Below are 26687 nucleotides of genomic sequence, written 5' to 3'. Positions count from 1 at the left end.
GGCCTAAATAGCTGCTGCTGTTTTCAACTGAAAAATATGTTCCTGTTCTTTCTCTTCAGTTGAAGTGTACCTGTGGAAATACCATTACTTTATTCCATAAAATTCACTCAGGATTTAATACGTATTTATCAACATTCAACCTATAGAATTAAATTCAGTGAGATTAAATTAAACAGATTTTTTTTCTGTATTCCAATAGATATTAGAATGGTTAATTTCTTTTATGGCTTCTGGAAATTTAGCAGATCATGTGAGATTTTCTATGAATTATATTACTGCTTGCTTTTAAGAGCCCTCTTCATACCCTGCATATTGAACTTTGTCACCTCCTGACTTCACTGGTTGTAATTCTGTAATTTGCAGTTATAGAAAACAGGGATTCCTATTGGAACATTTTGTTGCACTTCTCTTCTGGATTCAGATAAAGGTGGTGTCTTTATGACACAGAATCCTGGAAGGGTTCTATGAGTTGTGTATTTATGCCATACTACAGTACAGAGATATTTGGATAATACTTTGCTTGAGGTAAGCACAAAAGAAGTGAAGACAAAGGAGTCTTGATACTGGCCATTTATGTAGCTTAGAATGAACTAATGATAAGAGGTGGAGTGTTGGTTTCTTTCGTTTGGGTTTTTGTTTGATTGGTTTTTTTGTCTACCTGTTTGCTAAGATGGAATAGGCACTGGGTAGAATTGTTATGGCCTTTTTCAGGCAGTAGGCTTTTTGTATCTCTTTTTTAGACACCCATCTTAGTGTTGCAATTTTTAATGCTAGAGTGATATAGATTCTTTGGGTGCTTCTCTACATACAGTTGATTTAAATTAAGTATCCACGTAGTGGTAAGAAGATTTATAAAGCTAGCTATTCCTAAACTGGTGTTTGTCATTGTCTGTTTGCTGCTCTGATAGTAAAAGCCAAATAGTATTCTTAGAGAGAAATCAATTTTTAAATATTATTTATGTGAGAATTTCCATTTGAAAAGGTAGATTAAAAGAACATAAAGCCATGACTGACTCTATTATAAATGTTTAGCATTCCCCCAAATAAAAAATAATGAATTTAAATGGAACCATCTCTGATCACTTAAAGTTTGTATAAAATATTTTTTTGTCCCTAATTAGCTCAGGTTTTATACCCTACTGAGCATGTATTAGTTTATTTTAAATTTTTTACAACCATTTATGCCTGAAAATCACATTGAATTATTAGTTCACTCCACTCTTGTATCTGATTTCTTTCAGGGCCCGACAGGTCTCAAATAATTTTTCTGTTATCTCTGACCTGTGAATTTAATAAATCTTGTTCTGAAAGTATAGTGTTTTTGTAGCAGTCCACTGAACTTCATTGATTTATCTGTTTTTCTCCTCCCTTGTTTCTTTATTATCTGCTCTCTCCCCACCCACTTTTCTTTTTAAAGAAATTGGACAGCAAATGAAATAATTTCAACTTTCTTATTTCCTATTTTAAAATGTTTTAGGGATCTGAATAACTTTTTTTTAATTTTGAAGAGTCTTGCCATATGTATTTCTTGTTAAACCTTGACTATAATATTTTTGTACAGGCCTTGGAGAAGAGCAACAGACTATCAGAAAAGGAACTTGCAGAAGCTGCGAGCAAGTGGGCAGCTGAAAAGTCAGAGAAGGCCGAGGAAAGCAATTTACCTGAAATAACAGAGTATGATGTAAGATAGGATTATTAATCCACTTATTTTAAAGTGTTACAACAATAGGATCTTGTTTTTCTGTACTTGTCATAAAAGCACATTTTGTAACTTAATCCTGAATTTTTCTGCCTATGCTATTAAATATTTGTTGGAAGGGAGTGAGAGGGAGACTAAAACCTCGCGATTTATTTATTTTGAAAAAATACACAAAACCACAGTACGTTTTGAGTATAATTTGAATTGATGTTGAGCTACAACTGACACAATGAAGTTTCAGCTCTCCCAAGCATTCTCCAAAGAGCTCTTGTAGTAGTGTAGGTCTGTATGCCTACTGAACTCCTTAAAATTAGTAGGGGACTTCCGGATCAAAACATGAGTGTACCTGGAAAACCTAACACTTGGGAGAGAAACTCTTGTTTGTTGAGTTCTGTTTCAATCCATGAGAGCCTACCATGTCACATATTCTTTTTCAGAAAGCAGTCCTCCATTTGCCCCAGAGTCTTTATTTCATTATTAATCAACATTAATTATTCGCCAGTTTATTCCCTTTTGTTTTCATCCCTCCTTGTCTTTTACCCCTGGCTACATTGAAGTGTGATTATAGCTCTTCTCAGTCATTTGTTATGCTGCTCTTGGATAGGAGGTCTTTTTTGGGTTCTCTTATGTTAGTGGAAAATGTATTTGTCATTTAAAACAACCCAAATATTATGTAATCTAAAATAATTTGTTTTAATTCTGTGATAATTTTCTCTTTAACTTTCACTTTGCTTCAACTTTAGAGGCATTCTTAAAAAAGCCAAAATAGTATCTACTTCACAAAGTCATGTCTTAACCTTTGCAATTAATGGGTTTGATTTTTTTTTTTTTATTTGTTTGTAAATAATTTTAGGGAAAATGAAAGTGTCTTGGGAAGCATCACATTTCCACTTGTAGAACATAAGGGCTAGGTCAGAGAAATAAAGTCACCGAATTCATATTTATGAACTTTCAAGTCCTGTCCATTGATGTAATGGGTGCATGCATGAGCAGCTCCTCAATAGTAGTCAGGAAGATCTAGTTAGATACATAAGCTGGAAAAAGCAATTAAAAAAAAGAAAAATGTGGAAGTAAGTGTTAGAGTGAAGAAAAAGCAACAGCTGATCCAAGGATGAATACCATATGAAGGAGAAACATATGCATGGACATTTCTGAGAGGTTCAGCAGAGAAATATCACTGGTTCTTGATGAGGGGAAGGTAATGCATGGGAGGAAAGAACAGAGTGGGCTACATGGAGAAGAGTTGTTTAAAGCTTCCTCCGTGCCTTAGAGAAAATTGCAGTGGCAGAAAGATTAAAAATAAAGAATCAAAGTGAAGCAATTGCAGTTGATTATGGTGCAGTCTGAGATGGTTTATTGACTAAGAAATTGGGCTGTAGAAATGCTAATGAAGGGAGTAAGGCGTCTCATTCTGAGTCTCGGAAAAAAGGACTTCTCACCTTGATTAGTAGGCTGTCATGTAGGAATTGCAAGAGTTCTTAACTTTTTCCTGTTTATCTTATATAATGCTTAATAGTTGAACTTCATGTTGCACTGGACTTTTTAATAGCCTTCACTCACTCTCAGGCATTTTGTTACTTACTGGGGTTGCAGGATTTGGGATGCAATCTTAATGCTTTGTGTTCCTGCTAAGGTTTGAGCATATGTTCACAGGACCACTTAAGCTTTTTACTTCCTTTTTCTGTCTAATGCTTTTCTCTGTTATGTTAGTTAAGTCTTAAGATTCTTCACCTCTATTTTTGAATAATAGAAACTAGTTTTAGTCATCATCTTCAATTTTCAAATCCTATTAAAAAAAAAAAAATTATAAATCTCTTCCATAATACTGGATTTAAATAATGCTGTAAAAGGAAATTACTACATCTTCTATATAAACTTCTTGGAGTTGGGGTCTGTTTTCATTGGAGTAGGAATACTGTCTTGATTTCTGTTTTAGAGGGAAGTTTATACAATTTCAGTACTTCAGTGTGATTTTTCATGTTACTATAAATCCTCTAATCACACGTTTGCTTTTGTTATACAATAGTTATCGTAGCTCCTTTAATAATAGAACTGTGGCCCTGAATGCTTCAAGAGTTCTTCCTGACAGCATTTTTTTGTTGTTGATGCTTATGTACCCTTGATTTTGTTACTTTTATCCTTTCCCAGAAGGCAAGTCACATTTTCATTGTGGATTTTTCTTGCTTTCTGGTGTTATAAATACCACACACAAATTTCTTCTCAGTGGATGGGCAGGTAAAGGTTATCTGACATCATTACCTTTACACAGTTAAGGCTGTGTCACAGGGTTTTGTCATGCCATGTTATCTACATGTGTAAAATTCGTATTTCTGTATCTGTTAAGATTGTAGCAATAATACTTCACTAATAGTCTCGATGAGCAGATTCATATCTTAACTGATGACTGTATTTGGGCTTTTGGGTTTTTTTCCTCACAATGAGGTTTTTTATTTTTCTCTCAAAACTGAATTTATTGTTTGGATTTTTTTAAGGCTGGATCTTCAGCTCCATTATACATCAAACAAACAGAGGAAACAGAAGCAAATCTAACAGATAGTACAGAATTATACGAGGACAGCCAGCTTCTTGGTCGTTCAAAAGCAATTGCAACTAAGACAAAGGAGATTGAACAGGTGAGTCTTCTTGGCATTTTGTCACTAATACAGTAATGGTTTGCTCTGCTAAAATTACCTTGATTTATTTTTTCCTCTTCCTTGGAGTGTAGTAGGAATGTAATTTGATTTTTCAAGATGATGTGATAACATCTCCAACAGTTTAATTCTGAAGAACATGGCATTTATCTGCACATGGAAATTAATGGTAGTTTTCTGCAACTTACGTGCAACAACTGCTGTTTTGCAAGCTAAGACAATGACTGTCTCATAATTCTAGTGGCCTTTGTTCTGTTGCCTGTGAGGCCATTTCCTGAGCTGCAACACTGTTCCTTTTTACTGACACTTGAAAAACAGCTTTTTACTCAATTGTTTTTTGGTTTTTTTTTCCTTCTATTAATATTGACTTCGCATAATCATGTTCATGGTGGGCATGGCTTTCTGTGTGTGCTGGGATGGAGTTTACCAGAGCATGCTGTAACTATGAGAGCCATGATGCAGTTGATTTATCCCCGTGTGTCTGATCACAGGGTTATGTACAGCCTAAAAGAGCTAGTACCAAATGCATAAACTTAGGGCTTTTTAGAAATGACAGACTGAAAAGAAATGCACAGGCTAGAAACAGATTTTTAAAAAATAGCAGGTTCGCCTGATGCTGGTGAATCTATGATTGATTAAATTTCCCTAAGCCCTAAAGACAGGGTTTTAATGAAAACAGATGAAAATTTGGTCAAAAAACCTAAATATTGTTTTCCATATGACCTAATGCTATTGTGTTTGGTAGAGTTTGCACTTAATTCTAGGGAAATCTAGATTATGTTCTGTAAAATGGAATACTTTTAGGAGCTTAGTTCAGAAAAGCCTGAGGAATAACTTAGATTTGAATTTTGCAGAACCAGTTTCTCCTGTTGTTGGTTTGAATATTGAAGCTGTCAGCTTCTGCAGAATTTAAATAAGATTCTAGGATGATGCTAGAATTATTTTCTCAACTGAACAAGATGCTTATTTTCTTATAAACCAGGTACTGTGAATTTGTTAAGAGTTAGCCAAGATATTTATTTAATCATTGAAAATTAAGACTGGAAAATGATCTGTATTTTTTTCACATAAATATTTAAAATTAACTTCTCGATTGGCAATTAAATTTTTTTATTTTTAAAAAAATGTTGTGATAGACCAGATGATTTTCATAATCATCATGAATATCATAATGAATCATCGTAATGAAATACTGTGAATCTTCCTACTGTATATGGAAGCAGTCTCTCTATAGAAATTTGTATGCTATTTTGTTTACTTTGAGTTCTTAGCATCTGAAAGTAAATTTATTTTCACATTTAAATCTTTAAAGGGAGCGGTAAGCTAGTACATTTATAAGAAAGCTTTTTCATAATTTAGTTCTGATTATTTGTCTTGAAGACGCAAGTAATAGCAGAAAAATTATTTGGTTCTGTGGACTTATTTTCAGGTAAATCTCATTCAAGTGTTTAATGTAGTATTTCTGGAATGTAATTTTGTGGAAGGATTACTAAAATAAAATGCTTATTGCGAAGACTTACGCTGCAAGAATGGTGAAGCTGTAATTTTTCTGCAAAGCAAGATTTTCAAAAGGTTGTTTTTTCAGTATGCACTGGACAGCTATTAAGGTATTTAAAATAAATAAGAAATGAAGTCAGGGCATGTGCCACTGGGTATGTGTTAAAGAATTGGTGGGGGCCCAGCTAGTGTTTGAGGAACTGAGTTTGACCCATTGAACCTCTTCTGTCTCCTAAATTTTTCTTTCTCTTGGAGCACCAGATGTAGTGATGTTTCCTTTTTGGTTCGTATTTATTCTCAACCTGATTGCCAAGTATTTCTTGGCTGTTCCAGACTCCTGGTAAAGCCTTCTTTGCTTTGCCCTCTCCATATCCATTTGTCTCCAAAGCTCTAACCAGGAAAAGGAGCAAAATTTTCCAAATATGTACTTTTACTTCATAGGATGGTACTATTTCAGGAAAACCCAGAGGCAAAAAGCTGTGCTGACAGAACATGCATGGTGCTGCAATGTGCAAATCCATTGCTGTGCAGCAGAGAAACAGGCAGTCTGATGCCCTGGGCAGGAGGGAGGTGGCAGCTTGTGATATAGTCTGTTATTTCTCTTAAGAAAAACAAGCAAAAATATCCCTTGAGCATTTGAATGAAATATTCATGCAGGTGTTCTGTTTTAAATTAGTCCATCTCAGTATCTCATGTATCGCTCATACCACTCTATTGTAAAGTTGCCTCTGCCTTTTCTCTAAGGTACAGTAACACAGTTGCCAATTGCAGAATTTTAAATGAAGCATGATTGTAAATGATCACCCTGGCTCATCAAGAAATTATTTGGATATTATTTATTTGATAAATTTATTTGTAAAATCATGTCATTTGAAGAAAAATTAAGTTATTTGTGTGCTGATGATGACAGGGCAAAATGTGTCAAAGCAAGGGCTAGTTGCTGTTTGCTATATAGTGACTATCTTTTAGGAATCTGCAGTTGCTTTGCAAATATTAACTGAAGCTGACATAAAGAGAGGAAACCAGAAGTTCTCCTCATGGGTAAAGGCTTGGAAAAATCCAGACACTGTTTAAACAGAGCCAAGAATTATCTGTGTCACTCCCAAACTAGAAAAACTTTGAAGTATGTATTTCATTTGAAGTGTGCCAGTATTACTGGGAAAGGAAGGATATGGTTGCAGATGCACAGATGCTTGAAAACATTCCTGAACTGGGACTGCAGATCCTGGGCATTTTGGTCTCGTCTGTGAAAGAGCAGGCATAGTGACATTATTGTGGAAACATCTAGGTTGCATGGGACTTACCTGAGCAAATCTCTGTGAAACAGGGCCTTAGATCAGGTCATTCAGGGCTCTATCAAACTGAGCCCTGCATATTTCCAGTGAAGGAGGCTCTGCTGTTTCCCTGGACAGCCTGTTTCAGTGTTTCACTGCTCTGTGTCTTGAGCTCAGCTGCCTTCACATTCCAGAACATGGTTTCTTTCCAACAAGGACATGGTTTCTGCTCGCTGCTTCTCTTGACAGCTTCCTGTCTCCATTCTTGAACTGCAGAGTCCCAGCTCCTTGGTGTGGTCCCCTGCTTTTGGAACCCGCTCCACTGGGACTGGGCTCTGCTGCTCTCGGGGAAGGGTTGATTTCCTAGAACCCTCTGGCTCTGCCACTTTGTGGTTGGAAGACTAAGGTTTTTTCCTGGAACTTTTGCGTGGCAGGTACTGTGGAAACTATTCCCTTCTATCCAGGTGCAGAGTCTTTTTTCAGTCTTTGTACTTCTGCACTGAATGGAAATTCTGCAGCGTTAATGTGTATCTCTTATTTTAATATATCCCATGATGTGTTTTTTAATGTTCTGTCTGTAATAAAAAGCTTTGGAGAGTTTTTAAAAAATAAAATTGTGAGATAATTAGCTTTCTGGGTTGGGATGTTTTTTGATTGGTTGGGTTTTTTTGAAGTTAGGTGTTTCCTTAGACCTTTGAACATGCATTTTCCTCTTTTCTTTACTCTTACAATTTTGAAATAAGGTATTAAATGTTGTCTGAACATTTGTCTGAGCATGATGAAGTAGAACCCCATTAAAGTGATGCTTAAAAGATTGGTCTGGTTACTTGAAAACAGCATAGCAGTGTGTTTTGCCATCTGCATGTCAAGATCAATGAATGTCTGTAGTTTCCTAATGTAACCATTTCATGCACTTTTAAAATATTTTTGCATTTAATAGCATGCATTATGCATTAAGGTATTATTTTTGGAGTTGTTTAGTTTCTGGTTTTATATGGTTAAGGATCAGCTTATGCTTTTAGCATGTAATGTGCTGAAGTGTGGTGGTTTTTTTGGAAGTGATGACAAATATGTCCCTGGTGTTAAATTCATAATTGGAGCTATTCAGCATCAGTGTTGCACAAAAGGCTATCTCTTTGTTCTTCCTTCATGAGCATGAGTAGCAGGGATTCTTGAAATGTCTTATCTTGTCTAGACATCGAGTCTGCAACACTGTGTTAATTAGTCCCTTATTATGTGTCCACGTTTCTTACAAGTTGCATATTCAAGTTGGAGTGACATGGATTACCTCTGAAAATCTATTCTTTTCTGAAGACAAATTTTACCAAATGACAATTTTACCAAGTACCCTCCTTGATTCTGGCAAAAAATAAACCTCTGAGTTTCTGAATGAGATTTGACACTGAACCCTCAGTACCACAGAGTTCTGGCATCTAGGAATTAATTAAGCCCAGGAATTAATACATTCGTGCATGCTTTTTTATTCTTAATGGAATCATTGGCCGACTGTATGCTTTCAGTTCACCAATGTTTTTAAGTGTTCAGCAGAACAATATTTTTTTAATGTTTAAACATTTAGATTAATTGCTGTTCTAACTGATTAGTTGATGTTCTAAATAAGTATTGCTTGTTAAGAGTCCTCAGTAGTATTAATGAACTATTACCCTAATGGGACAGTCTTCTTGCTGGAAGATGCTTAAAATTAGAGATGTTTCTAAAGCTTGTGTTTGAAACTTCATAGCTATGGTGCATAGAAAGAAGGAAAAATGGAGGTGTGGCTGAGTCAACAGGCTGTCCAAATTCTGTTTCCAAATCTGCTGTCTAACTACTTTTTCTTTTTAGAATTCTCTGACCTAGAAGTTACAATTAAGTAAGAAAAACAGGTTTTAGCAGTTACTGTGTGTGTGTAGTTTGAGAAGAAATGTTTCTTGTTCCCCTTCTTTGTCCTAGCTGCTGTTCTGGTAAGATCTATATAGCAACAGCTGAATTGTCTTTGTGTGTACCTAACACTTGTTAATGGGACTCTGTTCTCTGGAGGTACTGCTCTGAGAGAAGACTGATCTCTCACAAAGTGATACTTTACATTGAAAGGACTTTGTTAAAAAAATTTTGGTTTTAATACCAACAAAACACAAACAAAATTATACATGCATTTCTGTCATAATAAAATAGCTGTAGTTTGTTTAGTGCATGGGAGTTTGCTGTATGACTTCCTTCCGGCCCCCAACCCCTCCTGCTTCCTTTGCTAGTTTTGTTTTGCTTCAAGCAAAACTATTTTACAGTTCTTCAACAGTATAAAGGTGAAAGAGGATGTAAATATGAAGCTTCTGCATCTTGGCTAGGGATAAGCTCATGGTATTTATATTGGAAAAGTTTTCTAAGTCTTGGATGTGACAGATCAAGTATCTTAAGTTTTAGCAGTTGTAGTAAAATAAGTAAATTAATAAATTGGAGTAATGGGAATCCAGGACGGAATGAAGGAGGACGTCAGGGCTGGCCTTGGATGTACCTTTTCTTTTGAAAAGCTCACTTCAGCTGAGCCAGGGAAACTGGTTACTATTTCCTTAGATTAGCTTGTTGGTCTGCTTGTGCTGTTGCTCATTTCAGGCAAAATTATCTAGGTTAGAAAAAAATCCCCTAATTAAAATATAAGTTAAGAAGTAGGTGAGCTAAGCGAAGCTGAAGGAACTGGAACAGTAGCTAAAAACACATTAAAGGATTATTTCTGATTGTGGATGAGGTCAGACATGCTTTGTTTCTGACAGGAGTAGACGAGGCAAGAGTAACAGGCTAGATGAGGGTAAAAGATCGGGAATCTGTAGATTTTCTCTCCCTCCTTGCTTTGCTGTTGTCCTTCAAACCTTCTGTGCTTAATATCCAGTGACAAGGCCGTAATGATGGGCTCATGATCATCAGTCTAATTTGGTTGGTAGCATAGTATGTATCATGCCTCCTCTGAGCTTATGTTTATTTTACTTAAATGTAATTAAGTGTGTTAATTTATTTTTTCCTAATCAAGAAAACATTTGTGTCAGGTTTTGTTATTTTGCCTTAAGCTTCTCAGAAAAATTGATGATAACTCTTTTACTTAATTATATCATCTGCCTATGATCTTCTTTCATCCTTTTGTGGTTTATTAGTTTCCTTGTATCAGTATCCCTCTCCTTACATCTAACGTCAAGTGATTTATTTCTTTCTACATGTTCTTAGACACATTTTCTTTCATATTAATTCTGACCTGCTAATTTCTCTATCTTTTAGTATTTATTCTAGACTTCCTTTTTACCATTACAAAATCAAATCAGTCACATTGTTATGCTTATTCGATCTTCATATTTCACACTTGCCTGAAGTATTTTTTTTGTGCTGGGGTCTTTCAATTTTGCAAATATGACCTATTTGTTAGAAATTCGTGTTTTCATATTTATGAAACTACAAGATGGGGAACATAAAAGCTTTTGGTCAGTTTCTTCATCGTCTCTTTTATTCTCCTTACAAATACATTTGTTTAAAGCAGGATACTTGTAAATGGACATGAAAACTTTAGCTACTTTCCTCTTGTGTAATCCTTCGCTTTCCATTTGTTCAGCTGTGTTCTATTCCCTTTCTGTGGACACGAATGGGTTATTTGGTGTGCACTGCTGTGTTCATAATTACAAACTGCTGCATATGCAAAAGCAGTGCAACTCATTGTACTCAGCACCTGAAGGTATGGTTTAATAAGAAAATATATTACCACATTTCAGATTTTTGCCAGCAGCTTTTTTCATTGGGAAGCTGATAAAAAGTGCTAGTTGTTTAATATGCATGCTTATAGGGAGATACTTTAAAGAGAATTTAATACCAGAAATGTATGCATTTATCCAGGAACAGTAGGGTATTTCTTAGAGAGGTTTGAATTAGATGTAACTCACCTTTAGCTTTCACCACTATCTATTGAAGATCATGTTTGCCTTATGTTTTTTAATATAAACAGTTTTAGACCTGTGCTGATCACATTATTTTGAAGTTGCCAAATGCTGGGTATTCAGCCCATTGACAAATGTAGAGTTTTTGATGTAGTGGCACTTCATTATGGCAGCTGGTGAGGGGTCAGTAGCTCTGACTGAGGAAGCTGTGACCAGTCTGGAGAGATGGTCCCAAAAGGAATCGCCTTCCCGGGGCCCGGTGTCTTCCCTCAGCTGCTGGCTGGGAGGGCCCTTGCAGAGGCTGTCAGCTCTTTAGTGATTGTCTGCTTGTGGCTTCAGCTCAGCTCTGCAGGGCAGCCTCCAGGCCAGAGCAGGGAGGGCTCGTGTGGCTGTTCCGCACGAGGCAGCTTTATTGGTCCGGCGAAGGGGAGCCAGGGGCGGGCTCTCTCTCTGCCCTCACAGGGGCAGGGGGCTCGCTTTATAGGGATACAGGAGGTGGGTGTCCGAAGGTAAAGGCCAGTGGGTTACAAAGGATCTGCATAGGGTCTCCGAGAGCATTCTGGGTTTGTCTTCTTCTCACCATAACTGAAAAGTGGCTCCCTTTCCAGGGGAGTTCTGCTGGGAGATTAAGCACTCTCCTTATCTCAGCAGATGTCCGTCCAAGGCAGTGGCTGGGCATACCCCACACTTCATTATGCGATCAAGCAGCACTGCCGACTGCAAGAGCTCAGAGGATTGTTTGCTTACGGACATTCTTAAAGGGCATTGTTTACAGGTGTTACAATTTGGTGGCAGATCTCTGGAAGACTTAAATGAGAGAGGGTTAGTAGTTAGGTACTTGATGAAATTGCTGGACTTCGCTGAAACCAAAGGACATGTGAAAAAGACAAGATTGACTTCTTGGTCAGATAGAGTGAAAATCTAAGGAGTTATTAATTTAATAGCATTTTTTCAATCAAAAGCTGGTGGTGATTGTTTAACTTAAAATTTCTGGTTCTGTTGTGAGAAACCAGAAGAACAAAAACAGGATGAAAGAAGACTTGGAAACTATAATAGTGAGTGGGCTGGAAAGAAGAAAGATTAGTTTCAAGAGATGATGAGTGTCAACAGGATTGGAAAAGGTGTTGGGAAGAGAAGAAACTCACTAAAACTGTGTGGGCCATGATATATAATTAGGAATTAATTTTGAGAAATTGCCTACTGAAAAAACTGTCAGAAGTTGAGATCCTTGGAAGGATAAGCAGAATTGACACTGGCAAACCTCCTGGGAATGCTGAAGGATAAAACCAGAAATGATGAATCGTCTGAGCCTTGATAAAGGCAGTAGTTTCTGTGGGTTGGGGTTTTTTGTTTGTTTGTTGGGTTTGTTGGTTTTTTTTGGGTTTTTTTTGGTGGTGGGGTTTTGTTGTTGGTTTTAATAACTTGGATTTAATTCAGAGGATAGAAAAATGCTTCTCTCCAACTTCGTCTCCATCTTATTCTTGCTTTAACAGAAGGGCATTGGTGGATTTAAGAAGTAGGTTAGCAATGGTGGTTTTTTTTTTAACTCTTTTAAGGATTAAAGATAAAATTATCTCTTAGTAGGCTCACTGCACCAAAGATTAAAATTTTAAGTATTTTTTATTCTTACAACCTACTGTCTCTTCAGCATTGTAACTAGGGAAACTTGCTGCTTCCTGCATTGAAACAGACTAAGAGCAAAATCAGTCCCATATACCTGGTAACTAGATCCAGAAATTTAAATTCCCTCAGAAATAGTCCAAGCTCAAAGAACTACTGTCTAGCATCTCTACCCCTGCACTCTGATTATGCATCAGCTCTATCAGTACCCCTGATACAGTCTGAGCATTGATCTTCTGAAAGACAGGAGTCCGAGTGGTGCTTAACACAAGATGTATATAGGCCAAACAGGGAACAGTGTCATAAGGAAAAGTTTCATAGAACCATATGCAATGATGGGATGGTGGTAACTGAGCAAACATGTGAAAACCCATGGAAAGTGGCAAATGAGATGTAGTGGCAGGAAGGTAGGTGACAGGAAGGACTTGATGTTTGGCATGGAAGCAGGTTTCCATTTCTCCTGCCCTGACAAGTACTTTCAGGCCTCAGGAGGTTGAAATAGACTGCAACAGAAGAGTGTCACACACAAAATCTGTAGGTAGGGAAAATCTGCTGAAGTGTGAATCTACAGTTTTGTGGGGTTTTGTGTGTCTTTTACAGACCTTTTCTACAACAGAAGCTTGTTTTGTAGATGACAGTTTTCCTAGTGCTTGTAGTTTAATCTTCTAATCCATTTGTAATCTGATTTATATACAACACTGACTCATGTATAAATATAGGATCATCTGTGACCAAAGACATTTTGGTGACAGGTTGTGTTTGTCACCTGGTTCTTAAATTTATATGCTGTATCTCAGTGTCTCACCTAGCCTGATGTCTTCTTTCTTTTGGCAGTTGTTTAATTGAGTAGGTTAAACTCAATATGTTGTAAAGATGGGTAAATTATACCTATTCATTTTCTCTAACCTTTACAATACTGGGTAATCTTATAGTTCTAAAAGGCATCAGAACTGAGAATTTTTCTGAAGTTTAATTTCCTAAGTTATATGGGGAAGAAATCTACAGTTGCATAAGTTGCTTATGCATGTGCTGCTTCTTTAAGTTAAGATTATGAGGCCATTAGATATTTATCTTGGGGTATAAATGACTAATGCACATCACCATTTATTGCTGACCCACAAAGGATCACTTTCCTGTTTTGTTTGACTCTTGTTTGCATTGGTGTTGTGACTTGAGTCTTCAGTGGTTGTCTGGACATACTCTAGTATGGCTATCACAATGGCATGCTTCACAAAATAGGGCAGAAAAACAAGGGCCAAGATTTCCCCACAGGACAAAGTTTATGGTGTGCCTGTTTTACCTTGGTACTTTGACTTGGAGAGGCTAATAGAGTCGCTCATAGAGTCAGCCTGACTTGAAAGAAACACAGAAAGTGAATACTGACAAAATCGAGTGGGTCGTGGGTTGTTTGTGGTTCTTTACCTTCTCATGCTTCTTGAGAAGAACTGTTCATACGTTAATTTTCTGAACTATTGGACTTCAAGCTCTGAATGACAACAGTAACCTTTAATAGATGGGTTTGATACTGTTTCTCCAAGTTTTAATTTGTTTATTAGCAATCTTTCCTCTTCTCCTGACTTCAGATAGCTTAAATACTTGGTTTCATTACAACATGAAATGTTCTCCTTACGTGAGTACTGTTTGTGCTTACTTGACCATAATTACACCTCACAAGCTGTTCACCACCTTAGTATAGTAAATAATTTATACATAAACTTTTTTGGTCACGTGCTACCTAAATAAAAAAAAACTCCACATAAGCATTTTTAAACGCAAAATCATGAATAGATTAGGATATGCTGACACAAGCTTTTCAGTGATCATCTTCAGCTGGAAATTTGCCCATTTTATTATGTTTCTTCTTCACTTGGGTTCCTGGAGAAACTATCTTGTGCAATTGTAGAGTATCTGTGCTGTGTATCTTTCCACTCTATTGTTTGATTTCAGCTAAATTCAATTTAGGCATAAACCAAGATGATTAGTTGTTACAAGCTTTATGAAAATAGTCAGTAACAGAAACTGTATGAGTTCCAGTTGAGACTATATTATGATTGCATCCCATTAGACATCAAGAAGTCCCCTTAAGCAAATGCTGCTGTCAAAACCAACCTGTACCACTGCAGACTTCAGCTGTACATTACAAAGAGTCTGGTGGCAACCATAGTTTGAGGAATTTCATCCCTGTATTGTGCTGTTCCCTACGCTGGCACAGTAGTCTTTGTGGGGCCTGACCATGAATCAGATCAAGAGAAAGAAAGAAAAATTTGCAGACACTGACTTAACTAATTCTCTTAAGTTCAGTGTGTTTCCTTAAATGTGCCTGCTGCTACAAGTGAGTAGCCACCCTGTGTTGTGTGTTGAGCTACTACTGTTTCTGAACATTCAGTGTCTTGAAAGTACTGCTTTAGACAGTTATTTAATCATCAGGCAGAAATCATTGAGAAATAACTCACTTGGAAGCGCTAGTGCATCACTAGACACCCTCAGAACAGCCTCTTTCAACTGGCCTGTTGGAGCCAAACTTTGATTTAGTTGTGAAATAAGCTGGCCCCTAAGTTCTTGGAACTATTTCTAGCTGAGGAATGAGGTGACCTCTGAATTGGAGGGTGGAGGAAATCTGGAAGAGATGAAAGGATTTGTGGTGACAGGAGAGGTAGGGTTAGTAACTGAGTGTGGGAAGCAATGAACAAGGGTGGGACTGGACTTGCAGTTGGAAAAAAAAAGAGATTTTTGCCAAGATCAGGAACTGCAGCCAAGAGGGTGGGGGAAGGAATGAGATGGGGAACATGGGTGGAGATGGGAATTAATTCCACAGAAGCTCTAAAGCCCATGGGCAACTGCAGTGGAGTTTCTCCCTGGCTGGAGGGTGGAGACGCTACATCATGCAAGAAAACCCGTTGCTATTTCTGGTGCCAGAAACAAGTGGGGAGCAGGCAGGTGCTTCCAGCTTGGTGTCTTCCTCTCTGGATGCCCTCGAGGCATCTGCAGGAAGCTACAATTGTAAGGCAGGAAATGCAGCGTTCCTGCATCAAGTACCTGAAATTGCTTACTAAAAAATTTGATAAACATGCCATTCATGGCTGTTCTTTTGTCTCTTCTGTTCAGTTTACTGTATTTGTCATCAACTAGGATGTAAATGTAATGTAATTTAATGTAAAAATGAGGTTTTAGTGAAATTATTAATCTGGTTACCCAAGTATAGGTCTAGCCATAACTCAAAAATGCCCTGATGAATTTTTTTTTAATTCTTTTCATAGTTTTTGTCAAATGTATTCTTAGGCATAGCTACAGCTCATGGTACAGTTTTCCTATGTTTTTGCTAAAATCAGAAGCAAAGATAAGCAAGTAGTTATATGGTCTCTCATGACCCAGATAAGTTACTAAAAACCAGTGTGCTTTAGGAGTGCTCCTTTCTACTTTAAGTAGGATGGACTTTTTGCTACCCAGAAAAGCATGTACCGTTATAATGAGCTGGCTCTGAAGCATTTTAATGTGTGTAGGCATTACTCATGTCACAGTAAGCAGGCAGAGCAGCGATCCCAAAGAGAAGTATCTCATCTACTGTAAAGGTTGTTCTAAGTATTCTTAATAAAACATATGTGCATGTTGCTGAGGAGTTATATTGAGATATGCAGAGGTCTGTTGGGGATAAAGTGCTGAGCTTGGTTTTGTCTGTTGTGGATCAACTAAGATTTTAAAAGAGGCAAGGACATTTAGCATGTTACCCAAGTATAAACACTCAGTGTCTGGTGTCAGGTAAGGTTTTTTATGGGTGTAAGGATAAAAACTTTCTTTGGTATGTTTGCAGTTGATTTCACTGTGTATCACTCAGCAGGTAGGTGTAACTAATAAGCAAGTAGTTTTTTACTGTACTCCTTAAAGCTGTTGTATTACATATTTTATTAAAGCTCTGAAAGAACATGTGTGCATATGTACATAATATATATAGTGGGCAGTGTTTCTGTTCTTTAGATAATGTTTCCATGCAGTTATGGAGCATACCTTTATTTGTAGTTTCCTGTTTCATAGAACGCATGAAATGTAAATGCATTTCTGTCACAAGGTGATACGAAGATGTTCACATAATTCAATTGACTCAAAATGTTTTTCAGTGAATTTTTGATTTTTCGGGCTGCTAGGGTTATATGAGAGCTTGAGTAAATACTTGCTAAGGGAATGGGGAGGACTCAGATAAAATTATGGGAGAAGTGAAGGTAGTCAGAGATAGTAGTGCTTCCTTTGTTAGGTATTTACTGGCCAAACTGCAGGGTCTTTGGAACAAGGAGAGTGATTTGGCTTTGTCCACAGTGCAGTTTTCTGAGCAGTGATGAACTAAGGAGAACAAAGAAAAGAGGTAAACAAGTGAAAAAGATTAGTACTAAGTTAAAGTAATATGAAGAGAGTAAATTGATTATGTTAAAACTAAGCAATAGTTCTAAAATCAGGTTTAGGTGCATTGCAACCAATAAATGGAAAGTCTTAGTTGTGTTTTCTTCATCAAGAGTGTAAACTGTTGACTTTCCCTAGAGAAGGCAACTTTTTTTTCCCTTGAACAGTTGCTGTTATTATTTTACATGGTCCATGGTACTCTGAAATACATAAATAAATTAAATAATTCTTGTTTAGTATGTAAATTCTTTGTGTATACTTATCCTTGAAATAGCAAAATTTCTTACCAGCTGATTTAAAAATAAAAAGTTTGTAATGTTTAAACCTTTATGTGATTTTAAGGAAAAAAAAAGCCCACTGGACTTTCTAATTTAAATGAGAAAATGTCATCATTTTCATTGTTGTTTTTTATTTAATTTGGCTTGCTCTGTTCTAAATAATTAAATATTTTTTTCCTAATTTAATTCTGATTCCAGACAGTACAGTTCATTCTTTATTAGCATGAGCTGTTTGGGATTTTTTTTTTTTTTTTTTTTTTTTGTTATTTTTGGTTTGCTATTTTTTGTGGGGTTTTTTGCTGGTGTTGTGGGGGGAGGTTGTGTTTTGTTTTGTTGTTGTTTTTTTGTGATTTTTTTGTTTGGTTTTGTTTTTTGGGTTTTTTCTTTGAATTCTGGAAGGCTGTGTGAAGGAAGCAATGCCTTATTTTTCAGGATATGGTTGTACGAATAACCTCTGTGTATTCTGTATCTTTGAGAACGTGTGGTAATTTTGCATGAAGTAAGGTTAAAAGGTAAATGGTATGGTACTGTTTCTTTTGGCTATTGCATTGAAGTGTTTGACCTTTAGCAACCTGTCTTTATCTTAGGCAGTAAACTGTTTAGTTCTGCTTATCAAAAGAGACTTCGCTGCTCTCTTTCCATGCTGTTCTCATCCAAAACACACTGTATCAATCCAGTATCAGTAGACTTTATCAGCAGCAGCTATTATTCTGTTTAGAGATTCAGCATAAAAAGTTTGTTGTAACAGTACATTTTATTCTGTAAATATTTTCATTTGTACTTCAGTGGTTTCCAGTTTCATTATCTAGTTTATATCTTCTTTTGTATTACCTCCTTATTACCTTACTCTTTCCCCCAGTTTTAGCTGTTTGACCTGAAATTACGTAGTTTGGTGTTGCTGTAAAGTGAGTTGTTTTAGGCTATTCACACTATATCCTATGTATGTCTAAAGGTAAGGTTAAAATGGCAAAGTAAGTATCTTTGCAGATTTTTGACAGATTTTCTAATTATTTGGGGATCCCTTCAAATCATTGACATGGTGGTGGTAATTTGAAATCTGATGAAGTGTTTAGTTAAACAACTCCCCCATACCTTCAGTTGTCTGTGTGGTTTACCAGAGTGAAGTTCTACACATTGAAGTATTTGCCAGAGGCAGAATTTGCTGTATCTCTGAAGTGACTATAATTCATAATGCTGCTGGTGATACTCAATGAATCTGTAACCTGGAGGAAGTTGTCAGAGTTTGAGGCAGCTGCTGGTTTGTTCTAACTTTTTTTTTTCATTGACTTATTAATTTACATGATGCTTTACTGCTGTTACTGGTAAACAAATACTGGTACCATAGTCAGCCTCCCTGTTTATAGTTATAGTAAATAGGATATTTCAAGAAGTAAATCCAAGAAGACTGAGCCTAGACTGCTAGTATCCTTGTGTCAGCATTAGTGTGTCCAGCAGGGCCAGGGCAGTGATTGTCCCCCTGTACTGGGCACCAGTACAGGGGCCAGTCCAGTTCTGGGCCCCTCACTACAACAAGGACATTGGGGTGCTGGAGCATGTCCAGAGAAGGGCAACGGAGCTGGTGAAGGGCCTGGAACACAAGTCTTACGAGGAGTGGCTGAGGGAGCTGGGGTTGTTCGGCCTGGAGAAAAGGAGGCTCAGGGGAGAACTTAGCACTCTCTACAACTGCCTGGAAGGAGGTTGTAGCAAGATGTGGGTCAGTCTCTTCTCCCAGGCAGCAAGTGACAGGACAAGAGGATATGGCTCCAGGTTGCACCAGGGAAGGTTTGGATTTGATATTAGGAAAAATTCACCAAAACAATTGCTGAACATTGGAACAGGGTGCCCAGTAGAGTGGCGGAATCACTATCCGTGGTGGTATTTGAAAGATGTGTAGATATGGCACTTAGGAACAAGGTTTAGTGGTGCACTTGGTAGTGTTGTGTTTACAGCTAGACTCAATCTTAAAGGTCAACCTTAATGATTCTGTGATTCTGAGTTTTATTTCTTGAGTACTGGATATATCTCTGTTATTTTTTGACTTGGTGGATTTGTTGCATCATGCTGCTAGCAAAATTTCTAGGTCAGGGATCACAGAAAGCTGCCCTAAGCTGTCTGAAGAATACAGAGCTAAAGCTCTCAAAAACTGTCTCAAAAAGAAACCCCAACACAGAACAATATTTGATGATCCCAGTTTCTTCTCCCTTTTTATAAGGACAGGCTGAAGCCAGACTCAAAAAGAATCAAAGCTTTTCAGTGGATGCCAGAATCTGAAGACAAGCAAACATTTCAAGAAGTCATGAGTGTGTATTCATGATATATGAATATCTTGCCAAGTTTGTTCCCTATCTGTCTTCTGTCAGTTCACCCACCCCATCAGACAACTTCTGGAAAATGTTCAGTGACACTGGATTGAATAGGGCAGACATTCCTTTAATGAGTTTGATGGGTAACAGTTCTTGTGCTGAAATGCTGCAGCCGTGCTTAACTATCTCATTAAGAAAAGCTTGTAAAGAAAAGCCAGTAGAAACACTGTAGAAAGCCAATGTTCTTAGAAGATGTTTTTAAGTACAAAATAGGCTTCTTTTTCCACAATGAAAAAGACCAGTGATTTCCAAGCCCTTTGAAACCAGCTGATCGCTGTGATTCTTCAATATTGCTTATGAGTGTAACCCAAACTTACAGAATAATTAATTCCAAGTACTGTGGGATACAAGTCAGTGGTATATCCACTCAGTAAATGAAGAACTTGTACTACATTCCCTTGGAACCACAGTTGATAATCGCTGCCCTAAGACATACGATTTACTAACCATAGAAGACTAATCTCTACTCCTTGTGACTTTCTCTTTAGGGAGAGACATGCTTTCTGTTTTTACCAATTTTTGGATCAGATTTCTGCTTCCAAATTGACATGGAAATAACTAGAATTGTGGGAACAGATTCAGAAGGAGAGATAGTTCATGTGTTGAATGCTAAAAACATAGGAGGAATGAACATATTTTCAGTAAGAAATGAGGCTTCATTCATTCATGAGGTTCTCTGACCTGCTCCAACCCGAGCCGTTGTGCCAGCTTTATGTTCTGTTTCTGTATATATTTTGTATTTGACTGAAGTTACATACTTAGATATGCAGGCATTTAAACAGAGATCCTGTGTGCTTTGTCTTTCTGGATTAGGTGGAAGTTCAGTGAGTGTTTCCAGATAAGCTCAAGGTGGACGCACTAGTGTAAAGCTATAGATAAATGTCCTCTTTAGATGCTATCCATAGCTGCTCATCACTTTCTCACCCAGGACAGGAGATTCCTCCCTGCAGCCCAGCTGATGTCCTAGCATGTGACCTAATCAGACTGGTTTTGCCTAAGAATTCATTTTAGAAGTACTCCTGTGTATTACTGGTTCGCACAAACAAGTGGGGTGATGGTTTCTGGCATAGGGATGCTGACAGCTGGGAAGGGGGAATAGCAGCTGCATGTGGAAAAAGATACGTATCCACAAGCTAAGGAAAGATTAGAGAAGTCCTCCAAAATAATTTACTTTTTAATTTATTTGGTTTTACATTTGAAATGAGTACTTAAATGATGAGTGACTATTTCAAGGGTAAAGGCAGGACAGTAACTTGGACATGAAAAAATTTGATTCATTATTGAGGTACTAATAAAACTGATTTGTGAGGCTAATATAATGTGTGAAGTAATTCTAAACCTTCAGAAGCAGTAAGGTTTAACATAAACTAAGCCATAAAATGTTGGTAATCGAAGTAATTGTTTTTCTTCTTGCAGCTGTTGCTTTTCTGAATAGCTGTCCATTACATACAGTAGTTTACTTGTTTTATGTAGTATTTTCTTTATGCTGCATGTGTGATGAAAAAACCTACCCTTTGGCATGCAATTTCAAACTTGCTTTAGCATATTTTTAACCATTAAAGAAAAAAAAATTTAAGTTGCTCTTTATCTAGTGATAGGGAGGAAATTTTCTCATATAAGGACTGGTTCTTAAACTCATAGATCCACCAGTTTTGAGTTTGTATTAGCAATGCTGCTGCCAGTTAATTGTGTAACTGATCTGCTCGGAGTTGCTCTTAATTGGAAAGAAAGGGGGTTTTTTAGTTATTTCTTTCTATTGCTGCTTATTTTCATTGTGCAATTGGAGAAAATGCAGACAATCCACACCTCAGGATAAAATGCTGTCTTGCCCGTTCACAAAAATTAGCCCACTTAATGCAGAATGTTGTTGAATCTGAGAATATTTGTAGCTGAGGATATTTGTTGAAAGTGGGACAACTTTTGTTGAGGGAAACTGAGTCATCACAAGTCAGTTTTGGGTAAAATCAAATGCATAATTTTTGATCTTGACTTCAACACAGTTGATCTGTGTGGATTTTGAACTACTGTACGTTTCCTACGAAATATTTGTGTGGTTTTGATGACAAGAAAGATTTGTTTGTCATTTTATTGTTGCTGTTAATATATAGCCCATTCTGCTGAAGCTTAAATGAATATCACTTTCCTTTATGGTCAGTGGACATAACTGAAAATTATTTAAAGCATTTTTAACAAGAGAATTAACATAGAGTCTTTTGTAGATAAACTTCACCCTTCCTGTTTTGGATGGAGCAAGAACTTTACTGTGGAGCAGATTTAGGAAGTGGCTTTCCATCAATTCAGTATTTTATAAATAAAAAGTTGTAGGGTGAGGCCCTTCCTTTGGCATATGGCTGATTATTTCCTGTTTGATCCTGAGCTGGTGTATTTCAGGTAATGGGAGTTTTCTAGCATCTGTTGGAGAGGAGAATTTTTAGGATTTTGTTTTCATTTATGCTCCTACAAAAATACAGTTTCTATGTTTGCATATTATTATAGAACAAAGAGAAATTATCAGATATATAAATAGTTCCCCTTTTACAACTTTTGGACTTGGCTGCACGGTTGTTTGTACCAGGGCATTCTTAAACATACAGCTGGGTATTCTTATACATGAGCTGAAAAGATGTCATTGACACGTCTTCAAGAGATCGTCAGTACTTTCAGTGAGGTTTAGAAACTGATGAATTGTAATTGCAGTGGATTTTTTTGGATTTCAGGTTTATCATCTCCTTGCACAGGGCACACACCTTCTGTAAGAAGAACATGTAAGAGGCAGAATTTAGACTCATACTGCTGTTTTACCTAAGGAACACACAAGTTAATATATGAAGTAACACTACCCTCATCCAACACATCTGTTGTAAAGAAGCCTGTGAAATCTAGGCCACACACAAACTGGTCTCCAAGGGCCTGTAGTTGGTGTTAGAATGCTGTTATTATGTGGTCTGATTGGTTTAGTGAAGAATTATCTCCAGTAAAACCATGTAACATAATAGTTCTTGCTCTCCCACATGGGAGCTACTTCTGCTTGACTAAGCAAGGCATTTCTTGAAGAAGTAATGATACACTTGCTCTTGCCAAAATGTAGCATTAAATGAAGTGTATCATCGTGTACATTTCTGTTGTGTACCAGTTCTTGTTCATTTAAACACTTGTGTCAAATCTTCCACCATAGTATTAAAAAAATATTAAACACATGGATTTCCTAGCAATATATTTAAAATAAATTCTTGCTTCTTATTGAAAACTCATGTGTAGTAGTTTTAAAGCAATGAGTAACTATTTGGAATCTGTAAGTTTTCATAAATTAAAACTCTTGTTTTCTAAATAGGACCAACTTCTGCTGTGTTGGTTCTGAATTATGCAGCCTTGCTCTACAGATCTGTCCTTGGGTAAACAGAGCTTTAAACACATACTGCCCTTGCTGAGGGACTTCACTTTTTATTGCTTTTTAATTATATTGTTCTTTAGGTCTCCTCAACAGTGTCATACAAAAGCTGTATGTCAATCTTTAGATTGCTCTATAAGCATTGAGGAAATGCACAAAAAGGTGTAATTTTTTGTTTGGATGGTGAAGGGAAGAAGAAGGGAGTTGAGGAGGTGTGGAGCCTCTCTTCAGAAGTATGACTGTTGCCAAGGGGCCAAGCCCTGCACAGCAGAAGCCGTGGGCAGAGGAGGCTGATGTAGGCAGCCGTGGAATACTGCAGCCAGTCATGGGCTTTCCCAAGCAGTGGTGGGCTCCACCCCATTTCAAACCCCTTGGCTTCACTGTAACTGCACAGGTGTCAAGAGGGGCATGGTATGAAGCAAAGCAGTATCTAGATGGTGTCTTGAGCTTAAACTGGAGGTAATGGATTCACACAGGTAAATAATTCTGCCTGCATGTTTTCTTCCCAGTGCATGTAAAAGACCAGGGTTGTGTCTCAGGACCCAAGCCAACTCTTCAGGGTTTTCAGCCTTGAAAATGTGTTTGTAAACTCAGCAGAGTTGGCCACTGTTAACACAGACACCCACCCCTCAATTTTACAGAGCGCTTTTCATCTCTTTTCATACTAGAATTCTACTTTTAAATGAAGGGGAAGCCTTGTGATGGCATTGTTTCAGACTGCATTTCCTCGATCAGATTAGTTTAGTCAAAGGGATGAATGATGCTGTGATCTAGAAGCAAAGGGCTGTAAACCAGCTGAGCAGAAACACTGTGGCTCGCAGCACCCGTCCCTGCTGTGCTTTGCTCACCTGCTGCCCCCACATGTTGCCAGTTCTGGTCCTTGAGGACAAAGCAGACTTCAAATCTGAATTCCTGTCTCTTTTAAAGTGAGGGCTCTGTCAGCGTCTGTTCTCCACAAGGCTTCCAGGAGACTTTCTGTCAGCTATTTAGATGCCAAAAATGGTGGGCTTACATTCTAAAAGTTGATTGAATCTATTGAAGTTCCTAAAAAGGAACTTGAAAGTTTCATTGGAAAGGGAGGAAGAACTGCATTTAAGTGCAAATAACTTTAATGTTTTGCATCTCTTCAGTAAGAAGCAAATTAACATGAAATTGTTCATTATTACATAATATATTGAATAACTTGTTTCTTCCAATTTGCATTTCAATGAGTATCTAGTTGGTCTATAAACACATTGATTAATGGGGGCAGAAAATATTACATGGATACAGGGCAAAATTGTTAGTGTGTTTTTAAGAAAGGAATAGAGTACACTTGTTGATATTTTATAATTTAAAATTGTATGCCATTGTAAATTGTATACTATTGTAACCAAGCATTGAACTTATTCTATGTTAATTTAGTTTTTTGTAACCATAAAAATTAGTTCATCTTGGTTGAAAATCAGTTTTAAATGTCTTGATCATGAAAATTGTCTGCAAGTGGTTTAATGACAGTTCTGAGCATTCTTTGCACTGTGGAGCTATAAACTTATATTTTGTACTCATAACAGTATAATTATATTGCCACTGCAGTGATGAAAATCTCTGTACTCTTTCAGTAGAGGATTAACTTACTGTAGTTTGGAAGAGCAAATTTTGGGTAAGTTACTGAAATCAAATTTGCATGGTTGAAAAACATTCCAAGATAGCATATAAATAAATTAAAAAGAAGAGATTTGGGGAGAGGTAGTAATTCCTTTTAAAAGATGTCTTCAACAGAGAATAAGCCGTGATAGTGGCAGTTCAATGTTTAGTAGTTTCCCAATTTGTTTAAGCTTACATGCACAATTAAAACGCAAATTTGACTGCATATGCAATCAGCTTAGAGTTAGGTCTACATTATGAAATATTCCAGTATTGTTTTTAGTTAGGAGTAGAAGAAAAATTATACCTCATAGTCTGTCTCACCCATGCTGGGAAAACCTGGCATAGATGTGGCTTGGTTAATTGAAGAGTGCTTTGTCAGACTTACTGTAGGTCTGCTGCAGAGGGGAAATAAGAAGCCAGTTTATACCACCAGAGGGCTATACCAACCCAGCTATCATGGCTTAGGTGAGGGAACAAAAGCTGTTATCTCTGTCTAGTGTAGGGGGACCCTGGGGCATCACTGAATTGAGGGAAATTTCCAGCAGTTTTCTCATGGAGTGTCTGGAATGGACATGGTATGGCTTTCAAACTAGTGCTGTACTTGTGCTCTGCATGTTCATGCTCTGCCGTTGTGAGAAATCAAACTGCCAGTGAGCACGTTGCTTCTTTCCTCCTTGCATGGAGTATTTGATACTTGTGGGAAATATGCTCTTAGTAACGGAAAAGCTCCTGTCTTCTGTAAGATAATATATTAAATGAGTACTTGCATGAATCACAGATGCAAAATTGTGATTGCTGGGCATGTTGGGTCTTCTCAAAGTGAGTTAGTATCTAAAGGTTGCAGGCTATTTAACATGGCTTCTGAGCCACAACCCAGCTCCTTCCCCTGTGTTAACTGAGCCTTGGGGGTCGTTGGCCCTTGGATGAGGAGCTGAGAGCAGGCATCTCTGAAGATGAGTACTGACTCACAGGCACTGATGGTGGGCTGTGTACATATGGTGCAGAGCTGCTCAGATAGTCTGGGCTTGCGTCGTGTTGCTCTGAGGAGTTCTGGCGGAGGCGAGAGAGTGTTAGATGAATCTTGAAATGTATGGAATGCTAAGAATATTCAAAAAATCCAGGAAAGGCTGTGAGGAAAAGAGCAAGGTGTTGAAAATTACAGATTGAATCATGGGCATCAATTTTGCTTGCTAAATCATCCTGTCCACCTAATGGATGTGGTCCTTACCATGTCTGCTGGTCCTGCTTGTCTTTGTGAGCAGAAGTACCGTACCCCTTCTGCACTGGAGTTTCCTCATCTCCTGCATGTAGCTGCTCAAGCCTGGCATATGCAAGTCCCTGGATGAACTCAACTGAAGAGGCTTTCATGTGTGCAGGAAGCCAAGAGCATTCAAAAAAAGTGACATAGTGTCATATTCATTCAAAACCATATCTGGAGAGGAAAATGTTTTAATACCTGCATATAAACTAAAGCACATCCATTAGAACAGTTCTCCCAGAAATGAGATGTGGAGATTCATTCGAGTCCTTTCTGAGACAGGAGAAATTTACATCTCCCATTTGCTACTCAGTTCTACTTTCTACAAGCTGTGGACATGAGAAATACAGAGGCTAACTATCCTGGTGGGACCAGTCTTCCAGAGAGTCATTCCAATCATCAGAGAACTTCTCTCTTGTTTCCCATTTCCTCAAAGCCTGTTTAGAACAGATTCTGTGGTTTTAGCTGTTCTGAGTCACCTTGAGAAGTTAAAAACTTTCCTTTGCACAGACCATTGAGCTAAGCTGGGGAAACTTGATGCATGGGTTAAAATAAGGCTTGTCCTCATTCCCTTTGAATACCGTGTCTGCTCTTGCTGTTGAAATAAAGCTGGTTTTTGGCCAGGTATGCAAGACTTTGAGCTCAAGATTGCTCTTACAACTTTCTGCAACCTGTAGTCATTTGCAGGGGAGGACATCTTAAATTCTAGTTTTTGTTGTCATTACTGTTTATG

The 26687-nt window shown here is 37.5% G+C and overlaps 1 protein-coding gene across 5 annotated transcripts in view; it reads left to right on the top strand.

Annotated features, from left to right (window-relative positions):
- The window catches only part of PPHLN1 (periphilin 1), a 64146-nt gene that overhangs the window by 31701 nt on the left and 5758 nt on the right, over positions 1-26687 (top strand). For 3 of the 5 annotated variants that reach the window (XM_082279548.1, XM_082279549.1, XM_082279547.1), the window contains exons 8-9: positions 1562-1681; positions 4192-4332. In XM_082279548.1, coding sequence (XP_082135674.1) covers positions 1562-1681; positions 4192-4332 — 261 coding nt within the window. The remainder of the gene's footprint in view (positions 1-1561; positions 1682-4191; positions 4333-26687) is intronic. The other 2 variants (XM_082279551.1, XM_082279550.1) reach the window with 1 other exon arrangement.

This window comes from Coloeus monedula, assembly GCF_965178545.1.
Source record: "Coloeus monedula genome assembly, chromosome: 4".
Lineage (NCBI taxonomy): Eukaryota > Metazoa > Chordata > Aves > Passeriformes > Corvidae > Coloeus > Coloeus monedula.
This window is presented reverse-complemented; position numbering and strand designations above follow the sequence as displayed.